The sequence below is a fragment of the Lacerta agilis genome, chromosome 13 (genome assembly GCF_009819535.1).
Source record: "Lacerta agilis isolate rLacAgi1 chromosome 13, rLacAgi1.pri, whole genome shotgun sequence".
Classification (NCBI taxonomy): domain Eukaryota; kingdom Metazoa; phylum Chordata; class Lepidosauria; order Squamata; family Lacertidae; genus Lacerta; species Lacerta agilis.
The window spans coordinates 5,591,142-5,612,916 of NC_046324.1; the positions used below are offsets into that span (position 1 = coordinate 5,591,142).

Sequence of the window (21,775 nt, forward strand, 5' to 3'; positions counted from 1 at the left end):
CATTTTGTGCTTATGATGGAAATGGGGAGCTGAATTTATCTTCACTTGACAGAAATGGTTGCAAAAGTCTGGTAGCTTCAAGTGTGTCTACATTAAAAATGCTTAAAATACATATATAGCTAAAACGTCTACAACTTATTTAATAAGTGACTGCAAATATACTCATTTATTTGCACTTCTGTGGAGGGAACTGTGACAGCTCTTGTTATTTAATGATGGACAGGAAACTTGGAAAATAACAACTTTATTGTGAAAAATAAAATGGCTTTACTAAGCTACTGATGAAGTAACTCACAAACTTAAGGGAGTCTTTAGTGTCAGTGGAATATGTGAAGCTCCCCAGGCTAGTCTTGGTAACCTGGAAGACAACAGCAGTCGTCAGTACAATTGCATAAATGGAGGAAGATGAACGAAATGGCAGCTGGCAATAACAGTGGGGAGGAGAGATCAAACAGGAGCTGATACTACACTAAAATTAACACATTCCAGTGTTTGAAAAGACTTCAATGGATTTGCTTTGAAACATGTTTGTTATTTTGAGCCACCATAGTGCTGAATGTTAACTGTGTTTCCGTCCATGTATAGTGTTGAACGTTAAGAATTTCCCGATTCCAGGGCTTTCATAAACTCTTCTTCAGTGAAAGAAAGCATCCTTGCAGCTTCAATGTGCATCTAAGGAAAGGGGGAGGGGAAACAATTCATTAATAGTTACATGAAAAAATTAACACTGACAAAATGTACCTTATTCCCTATTTTAACATTTGTAAAGTCAAGGTGCAGGTGAGAAGGAAGCTGAAGCAAGCGCTTATCCTTCTGTTATGTAAAAGTTTCTTCCAAGCATGGTGTGGGAGCCCCATTTATGCTGAATTTTAAAAGTGGCCACCTGCACCCTTGACAAAAAAACTGGTTCTCCCCCTCCAGACCAGCTCCATCCATCTACTACTTACTATGACAGATAATGAAGTTACATGAATATAGCTTAGCTGGAGGGAGCAGATCACTTGGGATGCGTGAAGCCACTGCTCAAGCTGCTGGTGCTTTGGGGGACAAAGCAGCCCAAATCCTTTTCAGACCTATCTGCACAACTTCCCTGGTGGTGGTTCAGCTGCAGTACTTACTGGTAGTTTATTTTTCAAAAAATTGTCTTAAGGCAGTTGTCTTAAGTCCAAACCACTTCTAAGAGAAAGTTTAGGAACAGATGTAGCTGGAGGCTGGCTAGGCCACCCAAATGTGCTCCATGGTTAACTGCTTGCCCTTGCTAATACTAAGACTTGCTTTCCCTTTTCCACCCCAGGAAAGTTTTCTGTCTAGTAAGACAATGAAAAGAAATTGTATTTGTTCAAACAGAGCAGTTCTTAAATCTCTCAATGTAGTAGACAAAAGACAGCATGGCCCAGTTGCTAATACTGATACCTGGGAAGGGAAGAGATGAGTGTCCTCCTTGCCTTTTTCTGGACTGGTTCAATGCAAGTATCATGTCCTAGTCTTAAAGCAGCCCATAATTCTAGCTTATGTTGGCTCACTTATGTAAATCCAAAGTTGTACCACATCATAGTTCTGAAAATGATCTTATCCTTCTTGGAATTTGGAGCCTCTTTTCATATTTTGCCATTGCCTCTATCTCCCCACCCAATCAAATAAATTCAAAAAAGTGCTACAGCCCTAACTTTAATTGAGTGAAAATTGCCAACACCACAGGATAACTTGCCTTTTGTCTCTTTAATATATCAATTAACCTTAATTGTTTCTTGAATCCTGCCATCAGATCTCCCTTTTGTTTCTCCAGCCTCCTGATCTCAATTTTCAGTTCTTCAAGCTTTGTTTGTTCCTGGTTGACTAAATCCTAGTGGGAGAGGAAGGATATAGTGTGTGTTATGCTTTTATAAGCAGCTGTAAGGACGCTTAGTGGTTGCTCATGAGTAACGCGCCAAGGCAAAGAACTTCTAAAACTAAGTTCTTTATTGTGAAAGCTATGTACATGGAGCAAAGTTTCAAACGTCCATCTCAGTGCTCAGCAGAGTCCAGGAATGAAGTCTTCCGGTTTTTCTTCCAGCAAAAAAAGCCGTGGGATTCTAAATCCCCTCCTCCTTCTCCCATGTCCTTCCTGTAACCGACCACGGAGCGTGGGAACCTGACCCCTATCCCCGCTTTCCCTGCGGTGCTGAGGCTCTCTGACCGCTTCTGAGCCCCTGCATCGCCTTCCTGGCTCCACCTCTCCTTCCCCGCTTGAGGAATGTGAGCTTCCGCTGGAGGAAGGGGAGGGGGAGCTCGTAAACAGCGGACGTGGATCCCTGTACTCTAAATGCTCCCACGCCGCCGCCCGCCGCGGGGAGGGGGTTTTCCTGACAGCAGCTATGAGCAGAATCCTTTGGGATGTTCTTGTAGAACCCAGAGCATGTCATTGCAAAAGAGAAGGTTCAGCCACTGCTTTATTTCTAGGAAAAAAGGTGCCATGATGCACCATCCTGCCACTGCTGCCCACCCATCTGCTTGCTCCCAACCCCACTCACATCTTTGCCTGCTGCCGCTTCACACAGCAGTAGGCACAGCCTCCCAGAGGCACTTTATTATTATTATTATTATTATTATTATTATTATTATTATTATTATTACTGCTGCTGCTACTACTACTACTATGGCACAACCCTTTTACAATCACCAAAGCGCTTTCCAGGAACTTGGAAATCATAAAAGGGTCATGCCAAAGCACCTCCAGGAGGCTGTGCCTGTCACTGCGGGAAGTGGCAGGCAAAGGTGTCGTGCAGGGTGAGGCATAGGTACCACTGGCGTACTGCGTCAAGAAAGGCACTGCATGTGATTCAGGAGATTAACTTCTTTCTAAAGCAAAGGAGGCCAGTTAGTCACTGTGAGGTGTGTATTTCAGGCACACAATAACAACACCCAGGCATCTATAATTCTACAACCAAAAGAAATTCTGTTGGAATTCTATTTCATTTCATATTTGACTCTGACTGCTGTGTTTGGCATAAACAGATATATGGACGGTGTTGAAGACAAAGATACAGTGTTGTTGTTACCTCACCTTTTCCCCTGACATGGTCTCAAGTTATCTTACAGATAAAAATAAATTCAGCTAAAAACATGGGGAGGGGGAGAGAATTATTAAAAAGTGTGGCAGCCTTGTTCACTTGGTAACTTTCAGTCTAACCTACCTGACAAGGTTGTTGTGAAAATAAAATGGGACAATCTGCCCTAAGATCTAGACCAGGGGTCAGCAAACTTTTTCAGCAGGGCGCCATTCCACTGTCCCTCAGACTTTGTGGGGGGCCAGACTATATTTGGGGGGGGGGGTGAACAAATTCCTGTGCCCCACAAATAACCCAGAGATGCATTTTAAATAAAAGCACACATTCTACTCATGTAAAAAACACCGGGCAGGCCCCACAAATAACCCAGAGATGAATTTGAAATCAAAGGACACATTCTACTCACGTAAAAACACGCTGATTCCCGGACTGTCCACAGGCCAAATTTAGAAGGCGATTGGGCTGGATCCGGCCCCCGGGCCTTAGTTTGCCTACCCATGTAGACAGCTAAGGAAGTTACAGGGGGCTATTGCAGGGTAAACTTAAACTTGGACATCATCTAGATCTGCTGGTTTTTTCCTGTTTTCTAAGCTAAAACAAAGCCTACCTTTTTACTTTCCTTCAGTTTATTCACTTCCATTTTATATTTCTCTGCTTCTTCAAGAGCTCTGTTGAAGCGAACCTCCATTGTACTCTGGCTGGCTGAAGCCTGCTTTTGGGCTCGCTTCAGATTCTCCAGTTGCTATTACAGTAAGTCAAAACAGAAAACAGGATGAAGATTTACAGCAACATGCACTTAAGATTCTGGAGGTGGCAGGTGCTGAATTCTCATGTGCCTGTTTAGCTCAGAGGGCAGCAGCACTGGAGACTAGAGGAAGGACTTGCCAAGTGACAGGACCCAGCAGATAAGGTGGATGCTTTGCAAGAAGTCCATTGCTGCAAATTCCTGCAGCCAGGGAGGAGCATTTCTCTTTGGAGGTGCTCCTGCCAAGCCACCACTTTGTTGACTTTCAGAAGACGGGGAGGAGGCCTCTCTGTTCTGCCAAGATCAATGCTGTTGCTTTCTTATTGTGGCATCCTTTCCATGCTTATGCTGGCTTTGTGTGCATTATATCATTCTACAGCTATCTGTTGGTGTTTTTTCATAATTTAACATCACTTTCAGCACAGCACTGTGGGAAATATATAAGTGACTGTTGTCCACCCTGACTGCTAGAAGCAGGAGAGTGAAAAGGGAGCTGAAGTACAGCGCTGTTCTTCTCCTTACATTCCCTATGGAGGGAAAATCAGACAGAAACAATTTCCCTAATAATATATCCAAATTTGATTTATCTGATCACAGGAGCCGAGCCAATGCAGGAAAAAACACCCTTTGCCCTGGCCTCTGGAATGCCTTGGCTCCTGCCTTGGGAGCAATGAAATGGCTGCTTTCCCTTTCTCTGTACTTTTCTGCAAGATGGGAATTAAACTGAGGGCGGCCAGTCCAGTGACATATTGCCATGTAATGAGGCTGAAATGGGGATCTTGTTACCTTTTCTAGTGCAGAGGACTTCTGCTGCAGTCCTTCACTTTTTCTGTTTGCTTCTTCTGACAGCATTTTATACTTTTCTATTTGAGATTGCTGTACACTGGCTGTTCGCTGCAGCCTCCCACACTCTTCTTCAGCCTCTTTTAAGGATCTGCTTAAATCCCGATTCTCTTCATCCTGAAGACCAAGAATTAACTTACTGAACTGAGTTTAAATATGCAATTTGCTCTCACAAGCAGTGATGGCTAGGGCTGGGCGATATCTGGATTTCAACACCGTGGTAAACATCAGCTAAACATCGCAATATATTGATACATCATGATGCCTGAAATAAGGATAGTGTTATGTAGAGGCATTGGCTGGCTTCACTGTTTCCCCCACATTGTGATTTTTGCATAGCACACACTCACATCACAATTTGTGATAATTGCCAGGTCAAAAATTATGAAACCGCTATCGTATGGATTTCAAACTGGTTTTTAATGATATATTGATATATTGTCCAGCCCTGGTGATGGCCACCAACTTGGGAGAGCTTTAAAAGAGGATTAGACAAATTCATGGAAGATAAAGTTATCCATGGTTACTAGCCATGGTGACCATGGTCTGCCTCCAACATTGGGAGGTCTTATGCCTCAAATGCCAGTTGCTGCTGGGCTTCCCTTCGAAGCATGTGGTTGGCCACTGTGAGAACAGGATGCTGAACTAAATGGGCCATGGGCCTGATCCAGCAGCCTCTTCTTCTGCTCTTATAGAGGAAGTTAAGGGGCCATTCAATAACTGCATGTTCTTGCAAGTTCAATTTGAGGAAGGCAGATTAAAAAGCTGCATCCTTTCATTTAGCATACACACCTCAGTAAGATGCTCAGAAAATGTGACTGAACTTACCAGAAAGAAAAAATTGGGAAGCCTTTGCCTCTACAAATGGAATTATGTGCAAAGTAGCACTTGCAGACCTTCAAGCACTCCAAGGAGGCTTTGGAAGGCACAGATGAGGAAGAGACGGGTGGTGGTGATAGGCAACGCCCTACTGAGGGGAACAGAGGCAGGAGTGTGTAGAGGAAACGGGGTGTCACAGGAGGTGTGTTGTCTTCCAGGTGCAAAGATTAACAATGTGGCAGAGAAGCTGCCAAAACTGATAAAGCCCATTGACCACTACCCCTTCATTCTGATTCATAGTTGAGATTTCTGCCTTTCAGTGGGTTGGACTAAATGACCTTTGGGTTCCTTTCAAACTCTACAATTCTGCGATTCAAGCAGGTGCTGGAAGCTTCTGGGCAGCAGCATGGCCAGGGAGCTCTGGGCAAAAAAGAAGCACCTACCATCGGTTTCAGCACCACCAGCAAGGTCTCAGTTCTTCTACCTCTTAGGTTCATTTCCCACCCAGCTCTTCCCAAGAGTGCTTTGGATGTGCAGAGCAATAATGAAACAGGGACTAGAACTATCCTGGCACCAGCCAGAAAAGTATTTGTTTGTTGACTGCATCAAGAGGATTGTCTGTTGTGTAGGATTTCTGTTTGCGGATAACGAGTACGGGTTTTGCTGCCTGCAGAAGGTTACTGGCTGAGGGAGTGTGAGTGTGGACAAGAGCCCTGGCTTGGCTATAGGAACAGGCTTGGCCATGTACAAGCTTACACTTCAGATTCCCTGGCTGGTGAGTATGTGAAAAGACCTTTAATCTCGCACTGAGTAACATTTAGGTGCTAGCAACAATTGTGAGCCAACAATAATATAGCCCCTCATACAAGGATATTGCTGCGACATATTATGATACAGGAACAGAAAGTCTACCCGTTCTTACCTTCTTACTGCATTCTAGTCCCATGGCATCCAGCTCCTCCTGCATAACACGAAGCTTTGCCTTTAGGAACCGGATTTGGGCCTCTGCAGATTTGCAATAATTACATTTAATGTTCTGGACTTTTGTGCCATTCTCTGACAGAAAAGAGCCTCAAAACATCTGAATAGCTTTTAACCACACACTTATGCTAATGGTACAATGATATAAAAGTTTTGAAGACTGACAATTCTAGAACATCCTTCATAGATCCAAAGACATTCCATGAAACAAGCTGTTCAGTTTCCTGGACTGGGGGTACCTAGTGTCTGAAGGGAATGCACAGGATTAAAAAGTGCAATGTTACCAGCCTTCCCCGGGGATGACGTTAGGAGGGATTCCTTGCAGGGAGGGACACCTAAAACAATTTCCCACCCCAGGTGGCTTGCCAAGTGTGGTGATCTGCTGTTGCCAAGCAGGCAGAGAAAGGAGATGCAGCTATGACAGCAATGAGGATAGCAAGGTGGGCAATAAACTCTTAAGACATTGAAAGACACGTCTGTTTCCTCGTGTGACTGATAATTTCTCCCTCATTCTAGGAACTAGATGAAACACTGCCAATTCAGAGTAGGCATGTGTTAGAAAGCGTGTCTATGTGAGACTCCCTTTTAGCAGTAAGGAAAGGACAGGAAAAAGCAGACCCACCTGCTCCAATTTCACTTCCTGCACTGGGGATAAGATCGTCCTCTAGATCAGGAAAGTTTCCTTCTTCAAGTTGCCCTTCAATTTTCCCAATTGTCTTTGCAAGAGAGAAGTCTGGGATTGCAACATCTGCAGAACTTGGAATGTCACGTGGTCTTAGTTTTGTGCTGGAGACAAGGCCAAAACACAGCATTTCTAAGCATTTTAAGAGCAAACAACAGAAAAAAGGACAAGAATGTAAGAAGCAATTGGCAAAAACAAATAAACTGATAAGGGGCTATTTCACCTTTCTAGAAAAGGGGGGATTTCTCCAGACCCGGTCCTGAAATGTCAACAGGACCAATAATCCCAGTGAAATAGAACATCACTAGTGACATGGATGGGATTGTCAGGTGTTGGGGTGAGGCCAGTTTTTTTTTTTTAAGCTGCCCTTCTTCAGAAAGCAGAATACTCTTAGAGGCTTTCTGTGGTTTGTTGTTTCTTTTTAACACTTCACCTTGCTATTAGCCTCCGTCAATGCTACATAGGCAAAAATAGTTTTAGCATCTTTACTTTTAATTATGATCACATAGTTACTATCACCAGGCATGGTTAGAAGATAACACCAGTTGCTGTTGTACTTCGAAAAATGCCTAAGACAAGCTGGGTATGCTATTCAGCAGCTGCTGCTGTACCTTGACAGAGTTCCTTTCCCCTTCTTTCCAGATTGTGGCCTCGTCCGAAATGTAGACACAGAGCTAGGTTTCTTCTTGTTTGGTTGCTAAGGAAAATTCACAAAACAAAAACTCTTAACTACCTAAAGCATATTACTGTATGGTCTTAGACATAAGGACACAAGAGGAGCTCTGCTGGCTCATGCCAGTGGCCCACCTAGTCCAGCATCCAGTGGCCAACCAGGTGGCTTGAGGGAGGCCCCTGAGCAGGATCTGAGCCCAACAGCAGCACTCTCCTCGCTTGAGATATTGAGAAGTATCCTGCCTCCAACAGTGGCATTTTTCTTCTCCAAGCCTGCTTTTCTTTAACTCAGGAGTCACAGGTTTTGTACAACAGTTTATTCTAACTACATGTGAAGCATGTGTGTCCCCTATTGATCATCGTATCCCCATCCTGTTTGCAATCTTTATCTTGTTTGTCCATATTAAAGGACCTAGAAGGGAGGGCACAATTGTTCCTCTTTTGTATAAGAGCAGCTGTGCAGAGCTGGACCCCTGGCAGACTAGAGACAAAAGACAGAACTAATAATGATCCACCGCTAGAGGGCCACAAGGAACATGGAAAATGTAGACTATCTTTCTTAATGCACCTCTTGCTTCTGAATCACACACAAACACAAACAAACATCCTGTGGCCACAGACCCCTGGCCTATCCAGAAGCTCTTTCATTTCCTACCACAGGCTCGCACATCAACTCTCCACTACTCCTTTTGCGCAAGGATGCACCTGATCCTTACAAGCCCATGCATCTGAGCCCATACAAGCTGACTCAGCAATGTAAGGCTACAAGCCCTATGCAAACGCACCTTGGCGCAAGCGTCACTGGATTCCGTGGGAATTACACTCACTGTGATACCATTAAGGTAAGTGGTATAATAAACAATTTTTATATCTGCAGATCAGGTTATAGATCAATGCACTAAATTTAAGTAACAATGTTTGTGACTGTATGTGCTCGACTGAAGAGGTTCATATATAAGTGTCCATTCCCAAAGTTTTTTTTATAAAAAGAGTAGAAAATATGAAGGCCTTGAACAATTTCCTTACACAGGAGATCTGCCTTGGGTGTAGAGAAATAAGAGCCAAGATGAACAGTTGTCATCCGGTCAACTGTCCTCTTTCAGTCTAGCCGTGATCCAAAGAGAGGCGGGTACTGTCCCACCTTATTCTCTGACTCACTGAACGGATTCTCTGTGCCTCCACTTCTATTGAAGACACACAGCAAATGTTACCGTCTCCTCCTGCTTTGAGAGGATCACCTCCGCCCCCAGTTTCAGTACCTTATTAAGTGCAAGAGGAGCAGTTGGCAATTCAGGAGACCACTGATCTCTGGAGAGAAAAAGGAAATTGCAGCAATTAGCTTATTTTGAAGAACAAAATAAATTATGTATTTTACTGTGTTTTAATTTTTTTGAACCAAAATTGTAGAAGGGAAGATCAATGGTGCAAAACACATCACTCACTTTTCAAAATGTTTTGGCTTCACAGAAACAGCTTCAGTAAAGAGCCCCTTCCTGTGAGGTGGGTGGCATGAGCAGCACTGGCAGAGGACTGTGGTCTGTCACACTGGAGATACCCAGAGATTCTGAAGCTGGCACCATATGGCCACATCCTCATGGACATGGGAAGAATCAAAGCATCCAAGGGGGGAAAACCTGGGGGGAAAGCCTTCCTGTGGGATATCCAAGCCCTCTCTGTATTGGCTGCTAAGAAAGAAGGGTAAATCAAGGGGGAAGCTGTGGCATTTGCATGCTGCTCAATCTTGCACTTGATAAAACCAAACCAGGGCACAGGGGTGACATTTTAAGACTGAGTGGTGTCCTGCCCCAATTTAGTAATGTGAAGGCCTGGAGAGAATGTCTGGGGTGATGAGACTAGGAAACTGTCCCCCACCATCCTGGACCTTCCCATCTTCCCCTGCGACCCCAAGCCTCTCTTCTTCAAGCCCCAGGCACAGATATCCCCAGGAGTTCACTGTGTAGCTGACCCCTCTTGACTTCTGAAAGCTGTGCTGCTCGGTCCTTCAGCAATCCTACTCTTTTGCAATTAGTTGGAAGAATACTTGAAACTATAGGATTGTAAAGACACAGGCTACTTCCAGACTTTGTTCTCCTTGCAGTTATAGCCAGTGCTGTGTGTCTGCCACCCAGCCATGAAGGAAGACTGTGAAATGCAGCCTGGATATGGACATAGTGCCCAGTTTAAAAAATGCAGATGGCCTTTGGAAATATCCTTGGATGGTTCTGGGTCCAAAGGAAAGGGCAATACAAAACTCTGGCAACTCTCTTGTGAGGTCTAGTTTTTTATGAAGCAAAGGAGCAGCAAGCCCCATGGTTGAGATGAGGGTCAACATTTTTCTTCCAGACAGTAAGTTCATATAAAAACAACCCAGAGAAAATCCACAGCAAAGTCTACTGGGCAACCAGCTTAGACTAGTAAAGGTATATCCCCTTCTCTGGCCACAATGGAACAGCGATCCCTCCTTAACTTTGAATTTGACTGATCCAAGAGATCAGATGCAGCCATCTGGCTTGGGATGAAGAGAAAGGAGAGCTGAGCTCACAATCTTCAGAATGTAGCCAAATGCCCTGGCTATTGTTATAACATCCTGATATGCCCAGATCCTAGCATGGGCACATGCAAATTTACTTAGAGGTAAATTTAAAAGATTCTGGGTCTGTTGGCATAGGTCACTCCCCACCCCAGCACAGGAAGCCAAGTCTCAAAGCACTCCAAGCATTGTGGAGAGACAGGGTGCTGCACAGCCAGTGGCTATGCAGCTACCCCAATATGGCTATGGGAGGTTGGAGCAGTCCACACAGAAGCTCAAAATCAGAAGCCGCAACCCAGTAGCACCCTGGTCGTCCCAAGACATGGTTAGCCCAGCCAGTTGATCATGCTGGCACTGAAGTGGGAGGAGCAGCACGCGGCTGTGAACCCCTCCCTGAACTGACAGTACTAGGCCCTTTGATAGAAGCTCCAACTACCTTTTGCAGGAAGCTTCTGGCTCAGTTTCCTGGAATTGGCCAGAAGGGGTAGAATAATGACAATGCATCTTAAAGGGAAGAGTTTCCAGATTTAGGGGCAAGACCTATAAAACGTTGTAGCAAAGTCCCACTGCTTAAAATGTCCAGTGAACTAAAGGCCATTCGAGTGCATAGACACGGAGTAGGGAAGAGCGGCAGCACTTTGGAAGAAGAGGGAGGAAGAAGCAAGCAAGCAGGGGAGGTGGGGAAAGGGAGGAGAGGAAGGAAAGCAGCCCTCCCCCACCCCCGAAAAAGAAAAAGATTGTACTTCCAGAATATAGTGACTCTTGTTGGTCACAGGCAAGGATCACTGCCTGCCTTCAGAAAAGCTGATTTGGCAGAAACAGAGAAGCCCAACACACCTATACAGAGGCAAGAAGAAAAGAAAACTAAACATTAGATTATAATCTTGGCAGGGAAGGAGAGAGTGTCAGGAGTGGGCAGCCCTTGGGTTTGCAGCTTCCCTAGGTGGTGCCAAGCACTCATGCAAGCAGAAGTTCAGAAACTTGTATGAACTGGAGTATTTACAATGGGAAACATAATAATAGCTGTGGGGTGTGTAAGCTAGAAACACACTGTGTAACTGCTGCACTGTTTGAAAGGTATGTATGTGAATGTGGAACAAAAGTGGTGTAATCTGATTTGCCAGCTAACAAAGGGCAAGTTTAGCTGCAGCACTTTCTTCCTAGAGAGTACTGATGCCCAACAAGCTGCCCTGCAAGTCTTGCTCATGGGTGGGGCTCTCTCTTGCCATCCACTGACTTAGTGCTTTTCCATTGGTTTCTTAATATCCCTGGAAAGGTTTTGACAGCACAATACACTCTGGTCTGCAGCTCACCTAAATACAACTGGGGGCAGAATTATGAGAAGGGGTGCAAATTCACCTAAAATAATAAAGAAAGAAGTCCTGAAGTGAGGAACAAGGGGTGCCACAATGGCCATAAAAAGCCAGGATAGAAAACCAAGTCTGTACCAAACAGAAAGTGGAACTTCAGTTATGTCTCTTCACAGGATGAGGTCAAAACACTGCACCTTCCTTGTGCAAGCATCAACCCATGAAAGGCCACTGCTGCAAGCCACTTGTGTATTAGGGAGGATTCCTGTGGCACCCTTGTCTACACTTGATCACGAACCACAGTTCCAGGCTGGGGTATACTTGCTGTCTTGTTAGACCACGTATTATTTCCTCTCTGGAGGACTTGCAAGCAGGAGGACCAGGACTCGGGCTCTTCTACTCAAATCTGTGAGATGCTGTAGCTTATTTCTTATTTCTCTGCTCCTCTCTCCTGAGCCACTTCTTAAAGACTCTGGATGCTACAAACCCTCTGAAAACTGAAGCTACTTGCACACACCCATGTTCAAATGGGTCAGCAGTGACCTTTTGGTGCCTAGGGGCAGAAACATTCAGTTTGGCTCCACTACTAGTGGAGTCTGAGCGGCTGGATGCAAACATGAGAAGCACATGCCTGACGGGTTTCTGAAGAAGTGTGCATGTACACAAAAGCTCATACCAAGAACAAACTTAGCTGGTCTCTAAGGTGCTACTGGAAGGATTTAAAAAAAAATATTTTTACTATGGCAGACCAACACAGCCACCTACCTGTAACTGGCTCCTCTGTGTTCAAGTAATCTGGTTCCTACCTGACCACACGCCCACCCCAGCCAAATGCTATGAGGTGCATGGCTGAACAAAAGGCCAACAACGGACTTGCTTTGGTTATCAACTGTAGAAACAAACCCCCACCCCAAACATATATTCAGAGGTATATTACATTAAACAAAACTTATATAGTCTATCCTATGCACCTGTTTTAAGCACTGCAATCACACTGTTCATGCACAACATGGAGCTGTGTGCTCCTCCTCTCTAGGTGAGTTTGTTTAATTGCTGTTTCTGACTCTCTGGGGAGGGGGCACAGAGCACATCCTTTGCATATCTAAGGACCCGGGAGATCCATTCCTTGACTTCTCCCGTTAAAAGGGACTCTCAGCCAGGTAAGAGGGCTGGGAAAGGCCATGTGCCTAAGATTCCAGTGAACTAACCTTTTCAGGTGATGTGAACCAAGGATTTAGCTTGGTACAAAAACAACTTGTATAGTCTGGCTTTTGATTCCTCCCCCACCTAATTTTTTGTAAAAAGGTAAAGGGACCCTTGACCATTAGGTCCAGTCGTGTCCAACTCTGGGTTTGCAGCGCTCATCTCGCGTTACTGACCGAGGGAGTCGGCGTACAGCTTCCGGGTCATGTGGCCAGCATGACTAAGCCGCTTCTGGCGAACCAGAGCAGCACACGGAAACGGTGTTTACCTTCCCGCCGGAGCGGTACCTATTTATCTACTTGCACTTTGACGTGCTTTCGAACTGCTAGGTTGGCAGGAGCTGGGACCGAGCAACGGGAGCTCACCCTGTTGCGGGGATTTGAACTGCCAACCTTCTGGTCAACAAGCCCTAGGCTCTGTGGTTTAACCCACAGTGCCACCCGCATCCAATTTTTTGTTTTGCTTTGTTTTGTTAGGGGTAAGGAATTTAGGAAAACAATAGTCATCTCAGAAGATAAAGGGAAGGACTCTACAGAAAATACTTGGGCTGTCCACACTGAGAGGAGGGCTGAGGGCTGGTGAGGCTGTGTGAAACCCTGGCGAAACCTGCTGACATTCATGGTATACTGCCTAGCCTAAAATTATGAAATCATTCCTGTGATGTAGGTTTCAAAACTGGTTTCGGGCAATGAATGGATACATTGCCCAGCCCTATGGATAATCTTGCTTCTAACTGATTGAATTTAAATAAATTTGTATACTACTGAAAACTAAGTACAGGCACCCCTCCCTCCACCTGCGTGTGATCACTTATATGTGTGGCCCTGGAAAATAATTAAATATTTTAATTCATATCAGGCAATGGAGGAAGAAAGCTGGAGAATCCTTTTGGCTTGAGAGGAGATCCTTCCCGGAGCCCCAACAGGACTTCAGTGAGGGTGGAAGAGACCGGGGGTGCAGTGGAGCTTTGTTTAGAGCTACTGCGCACCTCAGCTGCAGTTTTCCACACGTCCTCCACCCTCCTGCTGGCCCCAAAGCTTCAATTCCAGTTGTGGATATTTTGGATGCAGTATTTTTTGATCTGGATTAGAGTGGCAGAGAGGGCATTTATAGGGTACTCCCCACTTTAGAGGGTGCTCCCCGCTTATAGAATTTTCATTTGTACATGCGGGGCACTGGAACGTAACTCCTGCATAAATGGGGAGTTGCTTGTATAGATACCTCTTTAAAATATTGAAGGCAGTGTGGCACTTGTTCAGAAGAGGTGTCCCTCCTCCCTTAGACACAAGGGGGAATGCCTCTTCTGAAATGGAGCCTGCTGTGACATACATATGCATCAAACAGGCCTTATTTCTTCAGAACAATTTACTCATATGCAAATTTATGCAATTTCACTGATTTAGCCAACAGCAATAATCAAGAGACAATCCTAACCCTCTAATATGCCAGAGATCAACCATCTTCAAAAACTAAATGACGTGCTCTTCAATCTCAGCCTCACCATTTAAAATTTGTCCTCCGCTGTTTCATCAGCAACAAAGCTAGTTTATAATTCTACCTCCCACATTTTGCAGCCATACAGAACTGACAAAGATACACCCCAGGTATGAGAGAGCAATTCTCAGCATTTCCTCCACTTGATTGTTTCTCAGAGTTGCCACTGTTTGGCCTGTCCCAGATAAGACTGAGGCATTGTTGGTGGGCAGTTCCCTAGACTGTAACATGGGAATGCAAGACTTGAGAGGCCCTTACAAGACCTGCATCACTTGCACGAGGCCTTACAAAAGGTCTTATGAAATTGGAGGTGGGGTGTAGGTGGAAGAGAACAGGTCAAGGAGGAGGTCCCAGCACAGCTGTGGAGTGCTATCTCTTGTACTGTCTGCTTTGGCAGACCAGGGCACTCAAAGGACTCAGAAAGAACTATTTCTCAGGTAAGCACAACCACCCAAGAGCCTTTTAATGGGAGAAGCAACTGGATCCTGAACCTGGGACCCCATGCATGCCAAGTATGGACTTTCCCACTAAACTATGGCCACCATTACATTATCTCACAGCCCTGAATTCTGCAAATAAAAAACTATTCTCTCTCTCTCTCTCAAACCTCTCTCTGGCACTGAAGGCCTTCAGCAGATACCGGTAAGTTTTAGGAAGAGCTTACCTCTGATGTTTGGTCTCCTTGTCAAACAATTCAACCTGTGTAGAGATTGGCCTGGACAATATTTCTTGTTGATCTCTCTTCAATAAGGAAATATTTTGTATTATAGTCAAATACTGTGTATACTACATCCAATTAACAGCCATTGTAAACGCTTAATTATGTTGGTTGTGATGATTAAGAGATGTGCAGAAATGAGCAATAACTACCTCACCACCACACTGTGTCACACACTACTTTTTTTAATTCCCCAGAGTTCTCAAAGCTTTGTTTTCCACTACTGAGATAATTCCATATCACAACTTTAGTGAGAAGAATTTAGAATCAGAAGATAACTTTAATTACCAGTTAGCCCAACCCACTCTACTCTATTGATACGAAAAAGATTGTCAGGATTAGAAAGAAAGCTTTGGTGGATTTTTACTCGCCAGTAAAGCTAAATTTTAATTTCCATAAAAGGGCAGGTGAAATCAGACCTTCTCAAAGCGAATGTTTTTGCCATTCAGGGGAGTGAACCCTGTCCAGCCACAATGCAGGGACAAAGTCAGGTCACTGCAACCCAAACTGGCAGGGTGATATAAAACCAGCTTGAGCAACAAGTGGGCTAATGGTATCTCCCTAAGCCTCACCTACTGTCTTGTAAAAGCAGCAGTAGAAAGAAGCCAGCACCCACCAATCCATAAAGAGGAGGAAGGGGGCTAGAGAAATCCTAATCTCTATAGACTGAGTCAACAAGAGAGAGAATCCCCACATGCAAAGGCCACCCCATTGTTGTGGCTAAGTACTTGCAATCAGGCCACTTTTAGAGATAGGCAATGTGAAGTACATGCTTTTTTAAATATTCAAACCATGTAATGGTATGTCATAGTCTGAAACAAACTTTAGTGTACTGCGTACGAAAAGAATGTTATTGTAATGATGCTCAAATATGCCATCTTTGCTTTGTCTTGACTGAAGTTAGGAAATAAAACATGGAGTGACTGGACACACAAACTGGTTGTCCATTGTTTGTTTTTCTAAATGATCCATGAGCAGTAAATCAAGAACAAACCTTGGTTGCCGCTTCTGTTTTGTCTAGGAAGAAACAAACCACGAGTGCTTGTTCACACGCAATGCCAAACCAGCCACTCCATGGTTTGCTTCCTAGCTGAAGTAAGGGAAGGCGTTAAGATCTCCATCTTGTCAGCATTCAATCACAGCTTTCATCCAGCCCACGTGTTTAGGACATGTGTGGCTTCTGTTGATTCAGATGCCACAAATAGAGCTGGGTATCGTCAGCAGGATGATTGACAAAGGATGAGATGGTTGGACAGTGTTCTTGAAGCGAATGGCATGAGTTTGGCCAAACTGTGGGAGGCAGTGGAGGATAGGGGTGCCTGGCGTGCTCTGGTCCATGGGGTCAAGAAGGGTCGGACACGACTGAACAACAACAAATTGGTCTAAACCACAGAGCCTAGGGCTTGCTGATCAGAAGGTCGGCGGTTCGAATCCCCACGATGGGGTGAGCTCCCATTGCTTGGTCCCTGCTCCTGCCAACCTAGCAGTTTGAAAGCACATCAAAGTGCAAGTAGATAAATAGGTACCGCTCTGACGGGAAGGTAAATAGCGTTTCTATGTGCTGCTCTGGTTTATCAGAAGCGGCTTAAGTCATGCTGGCCACGACCCGGAAGCTGTATGCCAGCTCCCTCAGCCAGTAAAGCGAGATGAGCGCCGCAACCCCAGAGTCGTCCACGACTGGACTTAACGGTAAGGGGTCCCTTTACCTTTACCTATCATCAGCATAGTGGTAACACCTTGCCTCACATCTCTCCTAATAACCACTCCTAGTGGCTTTGAATAGATATTAAATAGCACTGAGGACAAAACTGTGGCCTGCAAGTGGAACTACAAGGGGCCCAAAGCACAGTCGCCGAGTACTAATTGCTAGAACCAACCCCATTAGTAGGAGTCAAACTGCTGTAAAATGGTACTCCCAACTCATGGAGGTAGTCCAAGAAAATACTGTGGTCAGCAGTATTGTAGCTAAGCAGGTCTGACACTGGGTACTCACCATGACTTCTTCAGCCTGACGCACCAATTCTGCTGTCTTGGCTTCCAATTCTGCATTTACACGCCTAAAACAGTAATTGAAAACTGTGTTTAACTCGGGTACCTTTTAGAAAGCAAGACCACTAAAACGGTGCTACAAGGAGTCTGCCTTCCCGGGACAGACTCCCAGGAGAAACTTGCCGGCTGACGGCTGCAGTGCACAATAGGAAGCACATACTTTGCTAGGAACACAGAATCATAGAACTGTAGAGTTGGAAGGGACCCCAAGGGTCTTCTTGTTCAACCCCCTGCAATGCAGGAAACTCAGCTAAAGCACCCATGAGATAGCCATCTAATCACTGCTTATGTAGTTTGGTCCCATTAGTTTTAAAATCTGTGTTTGAACTTTGGGCTTGTGCTGAGTTTTCTTTTTGCATCTGTTTCTTCTGATTTCATGGTTTTGTGTGTCTATACTTGTGTACTGAAAGCCACTCAGAGAAGTGTGGGCATGCAAATATCATTTATAAACAGGCAATGTAATTTTAAAAAGGCATTTAATGGCACCTCTGTCAAGGTCTCTGGAGATGAATGCTCTGCTGAAGTCATCCACTGAGTATGCCTGGGCACCCTCCATATATGTTGGAAGTACTGTAGTGCAGTGTTTTTCAACCTTTTTTGGGCAAAGGCACACTTGTTTCATGAAAAAAATCACGAGGCACACCACCATTAGAAAATGTTAAAAAAATTAACTTTGTGCCTATATTGACTATATATAAAGTAATTCTCTTGAATAGAAACACAAAGAAAGTATTTTATAATCTTGGACTTAAGAGCAGGGGTCCCCAAACTAAGACCCGGGGGCCGGATGTGGCCCAATCACCTTCTAAATGCTGCCCGCGGATGGTCCAGGAATCAGCGTGTTTTTACAGAATTGGAACCTGTCCTTTTATTTAAAATGCATCTCTGGGTTATTTGTGGGGCATAGGAATTTGTTCATATTTTTTTCAAAATATAGTCCAGCCCCAAGTAAGGTCTAAGGGACTCTAGTCTTGTACCTGAGTGACTTTTTGTGACAAAGACATGAGTGGAGAAGCTCCTGAGACATCCTGACATGATATAGGCAGAGGGCCTTCTCGGCAGTGGCTTCCACCCTGTGGAACGCTCTCCCATCAGATGTCAAGGAAATAAACAACTACCGGTATCTGACTTTTAGAAGACATCTGAAGGCAGCCCTATTTAAGGAAGTTTTTAATGTTTGACATTTTAGCATGTTTTTAATATTTTGTTGGGAACCGCCCAGAGTGGCTGGGAAAACCCAGGCAGATGGGCGGCGTATACATCATCATCATCATCATCATAATAATAATATAGAATTTATTATTATTATTATTATTATTAGGCTCCAATACAGAAAATACTACAAAAGCACCAGACATCTTCAGTACAGTACTCTGCTCTCTCATCCAAATGAAACTCAGGCTGCAAAGGGACTTTTCAGTTTTCGTGAAACCGATGAGCGGGCACCACTATTAAACAAATCCATTTGTTTTCTAGCTTCTTGGTTTATTTATTTTTTAAAGGGGTGGGCTTAAAACGAACCTAGGTAGTTTAAAACAAAAACAAAAAACCAAGCATCACAGTGCCATCCTGTACTTGCCTACAATGGAACTCGCGCCAAGGTAAGTGCATTTAGAATTGCAGTCGGGAAACTTTTAAGTAAACTTTTAAGTAAATATCACGAGGATTGGCTTGTTTGGTTGGTTTTTTTTTTGCGGGGGCGGCAGTTGATTGGTAGGCAGGAAAACATGGAGACGCGACACTTTTCCTGGCATTCCCCAGCGGACAAGGGAACTTAAGGCACAGCCGCCAGCCGCGCGAACTTTAAAGCCGGATCTGCTTCCCTTGATTAAACACCACCGCATTAAGCAAGCCTTGGAAACGCAGCAAGTCTTTTCTCGCACCTGTTCCTGAAGCAGCACAATATCTCTTTCCCCCCCCACAGAACTACAAATCCCAGCAGGCTATGCGGGAACAGGTGGCGGAAGGAAGGTGGAATGTTTTCAGCCCGCTTTTCCAGAATACGCCGATTCACGGGTCGCGCGCTTGGCCGTGCTGCTTGTTGGGACTTGAAGTCCCCCCCCCCGCTCTTCCAAGCGACGGTGTTTTGTCCGCGGAGGGGGCAGAGCAGGTCTGGCCACGGTGCACCCCGGGAGCTGTAGTCGGAGACGGGCTGACGAACCGTGGCGGCGGCTTGCGGCCCGCTCTTTCCACCCCCCCTCCCGCTTCTAAGATGCGCGCGCCTACATTGGCCTCGGAACCCCACTTGCGACAAGGCGCGCATGGCGCGCAGGACCCCTTCAGGGCCACGCCGACGGCTGAGGAGGCGGGGAACTCCGGCAGGCCGGAGGGCGCTGATGATTGGCCGGCGGGAGGGCGAAGGAGGGAGGGAGGTGCTTTTGAGGCGGCCGGCGCGGCTGCCGCGTCCAGGGCCGTGCAGTGCAGTGTAGCCTCGGCGCTGCTGGGGCAAGGCGGGTGTCTGTTTTCGGCTCTGTGTACAAACGCGGGCTGACCCTGATTGGCTGAAGGAAGGCAACAACAACGGCCGGGACGTTTTTCCCACGGCACACCAGGCAACATCTCGCGGCACACTAGTGTGCCGCGGAACAGTGGTTGAAAAACACTGCTGTAGTGTACTAGGTAAAAATGTAAAGGACCCGTGGCCGGTTAAGTCCAGTCAAAGGCGACTGTGGGATGCGATGCTCATCTCGCTTTTCAGGCCAAGGGAGCTGGTGTTTGTCCACAGACAGCTTTCCGGGTCATGTGACCAACATGATTAAATTGCTTCTGGTGCAACGGGACACCGCGATGAGTGTCAGGGCACATGGAAATGCTGTTTACCTTCCCGCCACAGCAGTACCTATTTATCTACTTGCACTGGTGTGTTTTCGAACTGCTAGGTTTCCAAAAAATGTTCAAAAACCAGAACATTTACCGGGTACTTCCGGAGTTTTGGCGTTTGGAAGTCGAAACGTTTGAAAACAGAACTATTCGGGAACCGAGGTTTGACTGTACTCTGACAGTAAGAGCTCTTTGACAGTGGAACAGACTCTCATAAGAGGTGGTGCACTTTCCTTCTTCGGAGATTTTGAAAGAGAGGTTAGATGGCCACCTGTATTGTATGGTCTAGTTGAGATCCCTGCATTGCAGAGGGCTGGGCTAGATGACCCTCAGGGATCCCATCCAACTCTACAGTTCTATGAGGTCAGCAAGCTAGGAAAGGCTGTTAGAGCATGCTTTGAACCAGTCACTGCCATGCAGAGATGAGTGGATGCCAATATTGCCTCAGTCTAGAGCAGACAGGATGGCAAGTGTGGGACGAAGATTCAAGGACGATCAAAGAAACATTTGAACTAACTGATATCGGCCTGAAAGTGAGAAGAGTGCCGCACCCCATAGTCGCCTTTGACTGGACTTAACCACCCAGGGGTCCTTTACCTTTATTTACCTTATTGGGAAATATTGGAAAATTAATAAAAAGATATTTGACAACAGCAACATTTAAACATTTCAGTGTAGTATAATATAGAATAGTATAAAAATAATTTGTTTGTTTGCAGAATATGGATAGATATATTTTCAAAGTCAAGCAATGCTGGGAGCTGTTTCTTTTGTTTGGTTTTCCAATGCATTTCTTAACAATAAAAAAAATCGGTGTGGTGTGAGCAAATTATCATGCCCAGAGAAAAAAGTTTGAGAACTACTGTAGGAAGGCAAGGGTGCTTCTGAGAATGCCTAATCGCCTCTCTCATATCCTCATGCAACTGGGGTTAGGGGCTCAAGCCTGAGCCCGAGAAAGCGGCATTTACCTGGGAGTAAGGGGGGAAGGGGGAAAATGCTCTGTCGCCATCAAAACGCGTCTCTTGGACCAGACACCCCCTCCCAATAAAAACCCCCATCGCAGCGTCGTGTGGCCACAGCGGGAGTGGGGGGGGGTGCTTCCTTGGCCAGCCTCGATACGCCCCCCCCCCCACTCGCTGGAGTCTCACGACTAAAAAGACACGCGTCTTGAATCAAGGGGGCGCCCTTAAGGACTTAACTGGGGGCGCCCTTCTTGCGGGCTTGGCGGGCGTTAAAGGGAGGGTGGGAGAGCATCAGCAGGGACCCCCCCCTCAAGGAGAGAGACGCCCCTTACTTGTACTCCTCCTCCTTGGCCAGGAAGGCGGCGGCGCTGCAGCTCCTCGCCTTTTGCTCCGCGCCCGCGGAGGGCCGGCGGAGGGGCACCTGCGGAGGGCGAAGCGGAGAGGAAAGTCAGGCGGGAAAGAAACCTCCCACGGCCCCGCGCGACGCTCGGCCCGCTCCGCGTCCCCATCCCACCCCGCCTGGTGGGTCCGGACAGGCCGGCGCTTCCTTCACCCACCCGGGCCGAAGAGGAAGAGGCATCTCGTGCCGCCATTTTGCGCCGCAGCCAGTGGGGAGGAGGCGGCGGTGGCGGTGGCGGTGGCGGCGCTTCTCCCTAGCTAAGCAACGGCGCGCGTGAGGGCGGGCCTCCTGCACCCGGCCCTCCGTCCTCCTCCGGCCCCGCGCAGAATCCCGCCCCGCGCCAAACCTTCATTGCATTTACTCCATATCTCCCCTTTTCCTCCAAGCAGCTCAAGGTTCTCCCCGCCCACGGCAGCTCTGTGAGGTTGGTTAGGCTGAGAGGCAGTGGCTGGACCAAGTGAGCTTGGGGACTGAGCCGGGCATTTGAACCCTGCTCTCCC

The 21,775-nt window shown here is 46.1% G+C and overlaps 1 protein-coding gene across 1 annotated transcript; it reads right to left on the reverse strand.

Annotated features, from left to right (window-relative positions):
* Nucleotides 1–227: 227 nt before the first annotated feature.
* On the reverse strand, nucleotides 228–21,468 carry TEX9 (testis expressed 9). The gene is made up of 12 exons (XM_033167602.1): nucleotides 21,433–21,468; nucleotides 21,208–21,296; nucleotides 17,038–17,101; nucleotides 14,991–15,067; nucleotides 9,049–9,097; nucleotides 7,729–7,814; nucleotides 7,058–7,221; nucleotides 6,377–6,459; nucleotides 4,579–4,752; nucleotides 3,655–3,789; nucleotides 1,709–1,843; nucleotides 228–672 (listed from the first exon to the last, which is right to left on the reverse strand). The coding sequence occupies exons 1-12, from the start codon at nucleotides 21,466–21,468 to the stop codon at nucleotides 595–597; spliced, it is 1,170 nt and encodes a 389-aa protein (XP_033023493.1). The 3' UTR covers nucleotides 228–594.
* Between the last annotated feature and the right edge of the window lie 307 nt (nucleotides 21,469–21,775).

What these genes read in the sequence shown, in the direction of transcription:
- TEX9 (XM_033167602.1), bottom strand. Translation starts at nt 21,468, where the DNA reads ATGGCGGCACGAGATGCCTCTTCCTCTTCGGCCCGG. An exon ending in CTCCTCTTGCACTTAATAAG is followed by an intron (nt 7,815 to 9,048) that starts GTACTGAAACTG and finishes AATTTTCCTTAG; the next exon opens with CAACCAAACAAGAAGAAACC. An exon ending in AACTGAAGGAAAGTAAAAAG is followed by an intron (nt 1,844 to 3,654) that starts GTAGGCTTTGTT and finishes CTCTCCCACTAG; the next exon opens with GATTTAGTCAACCAGGAACA.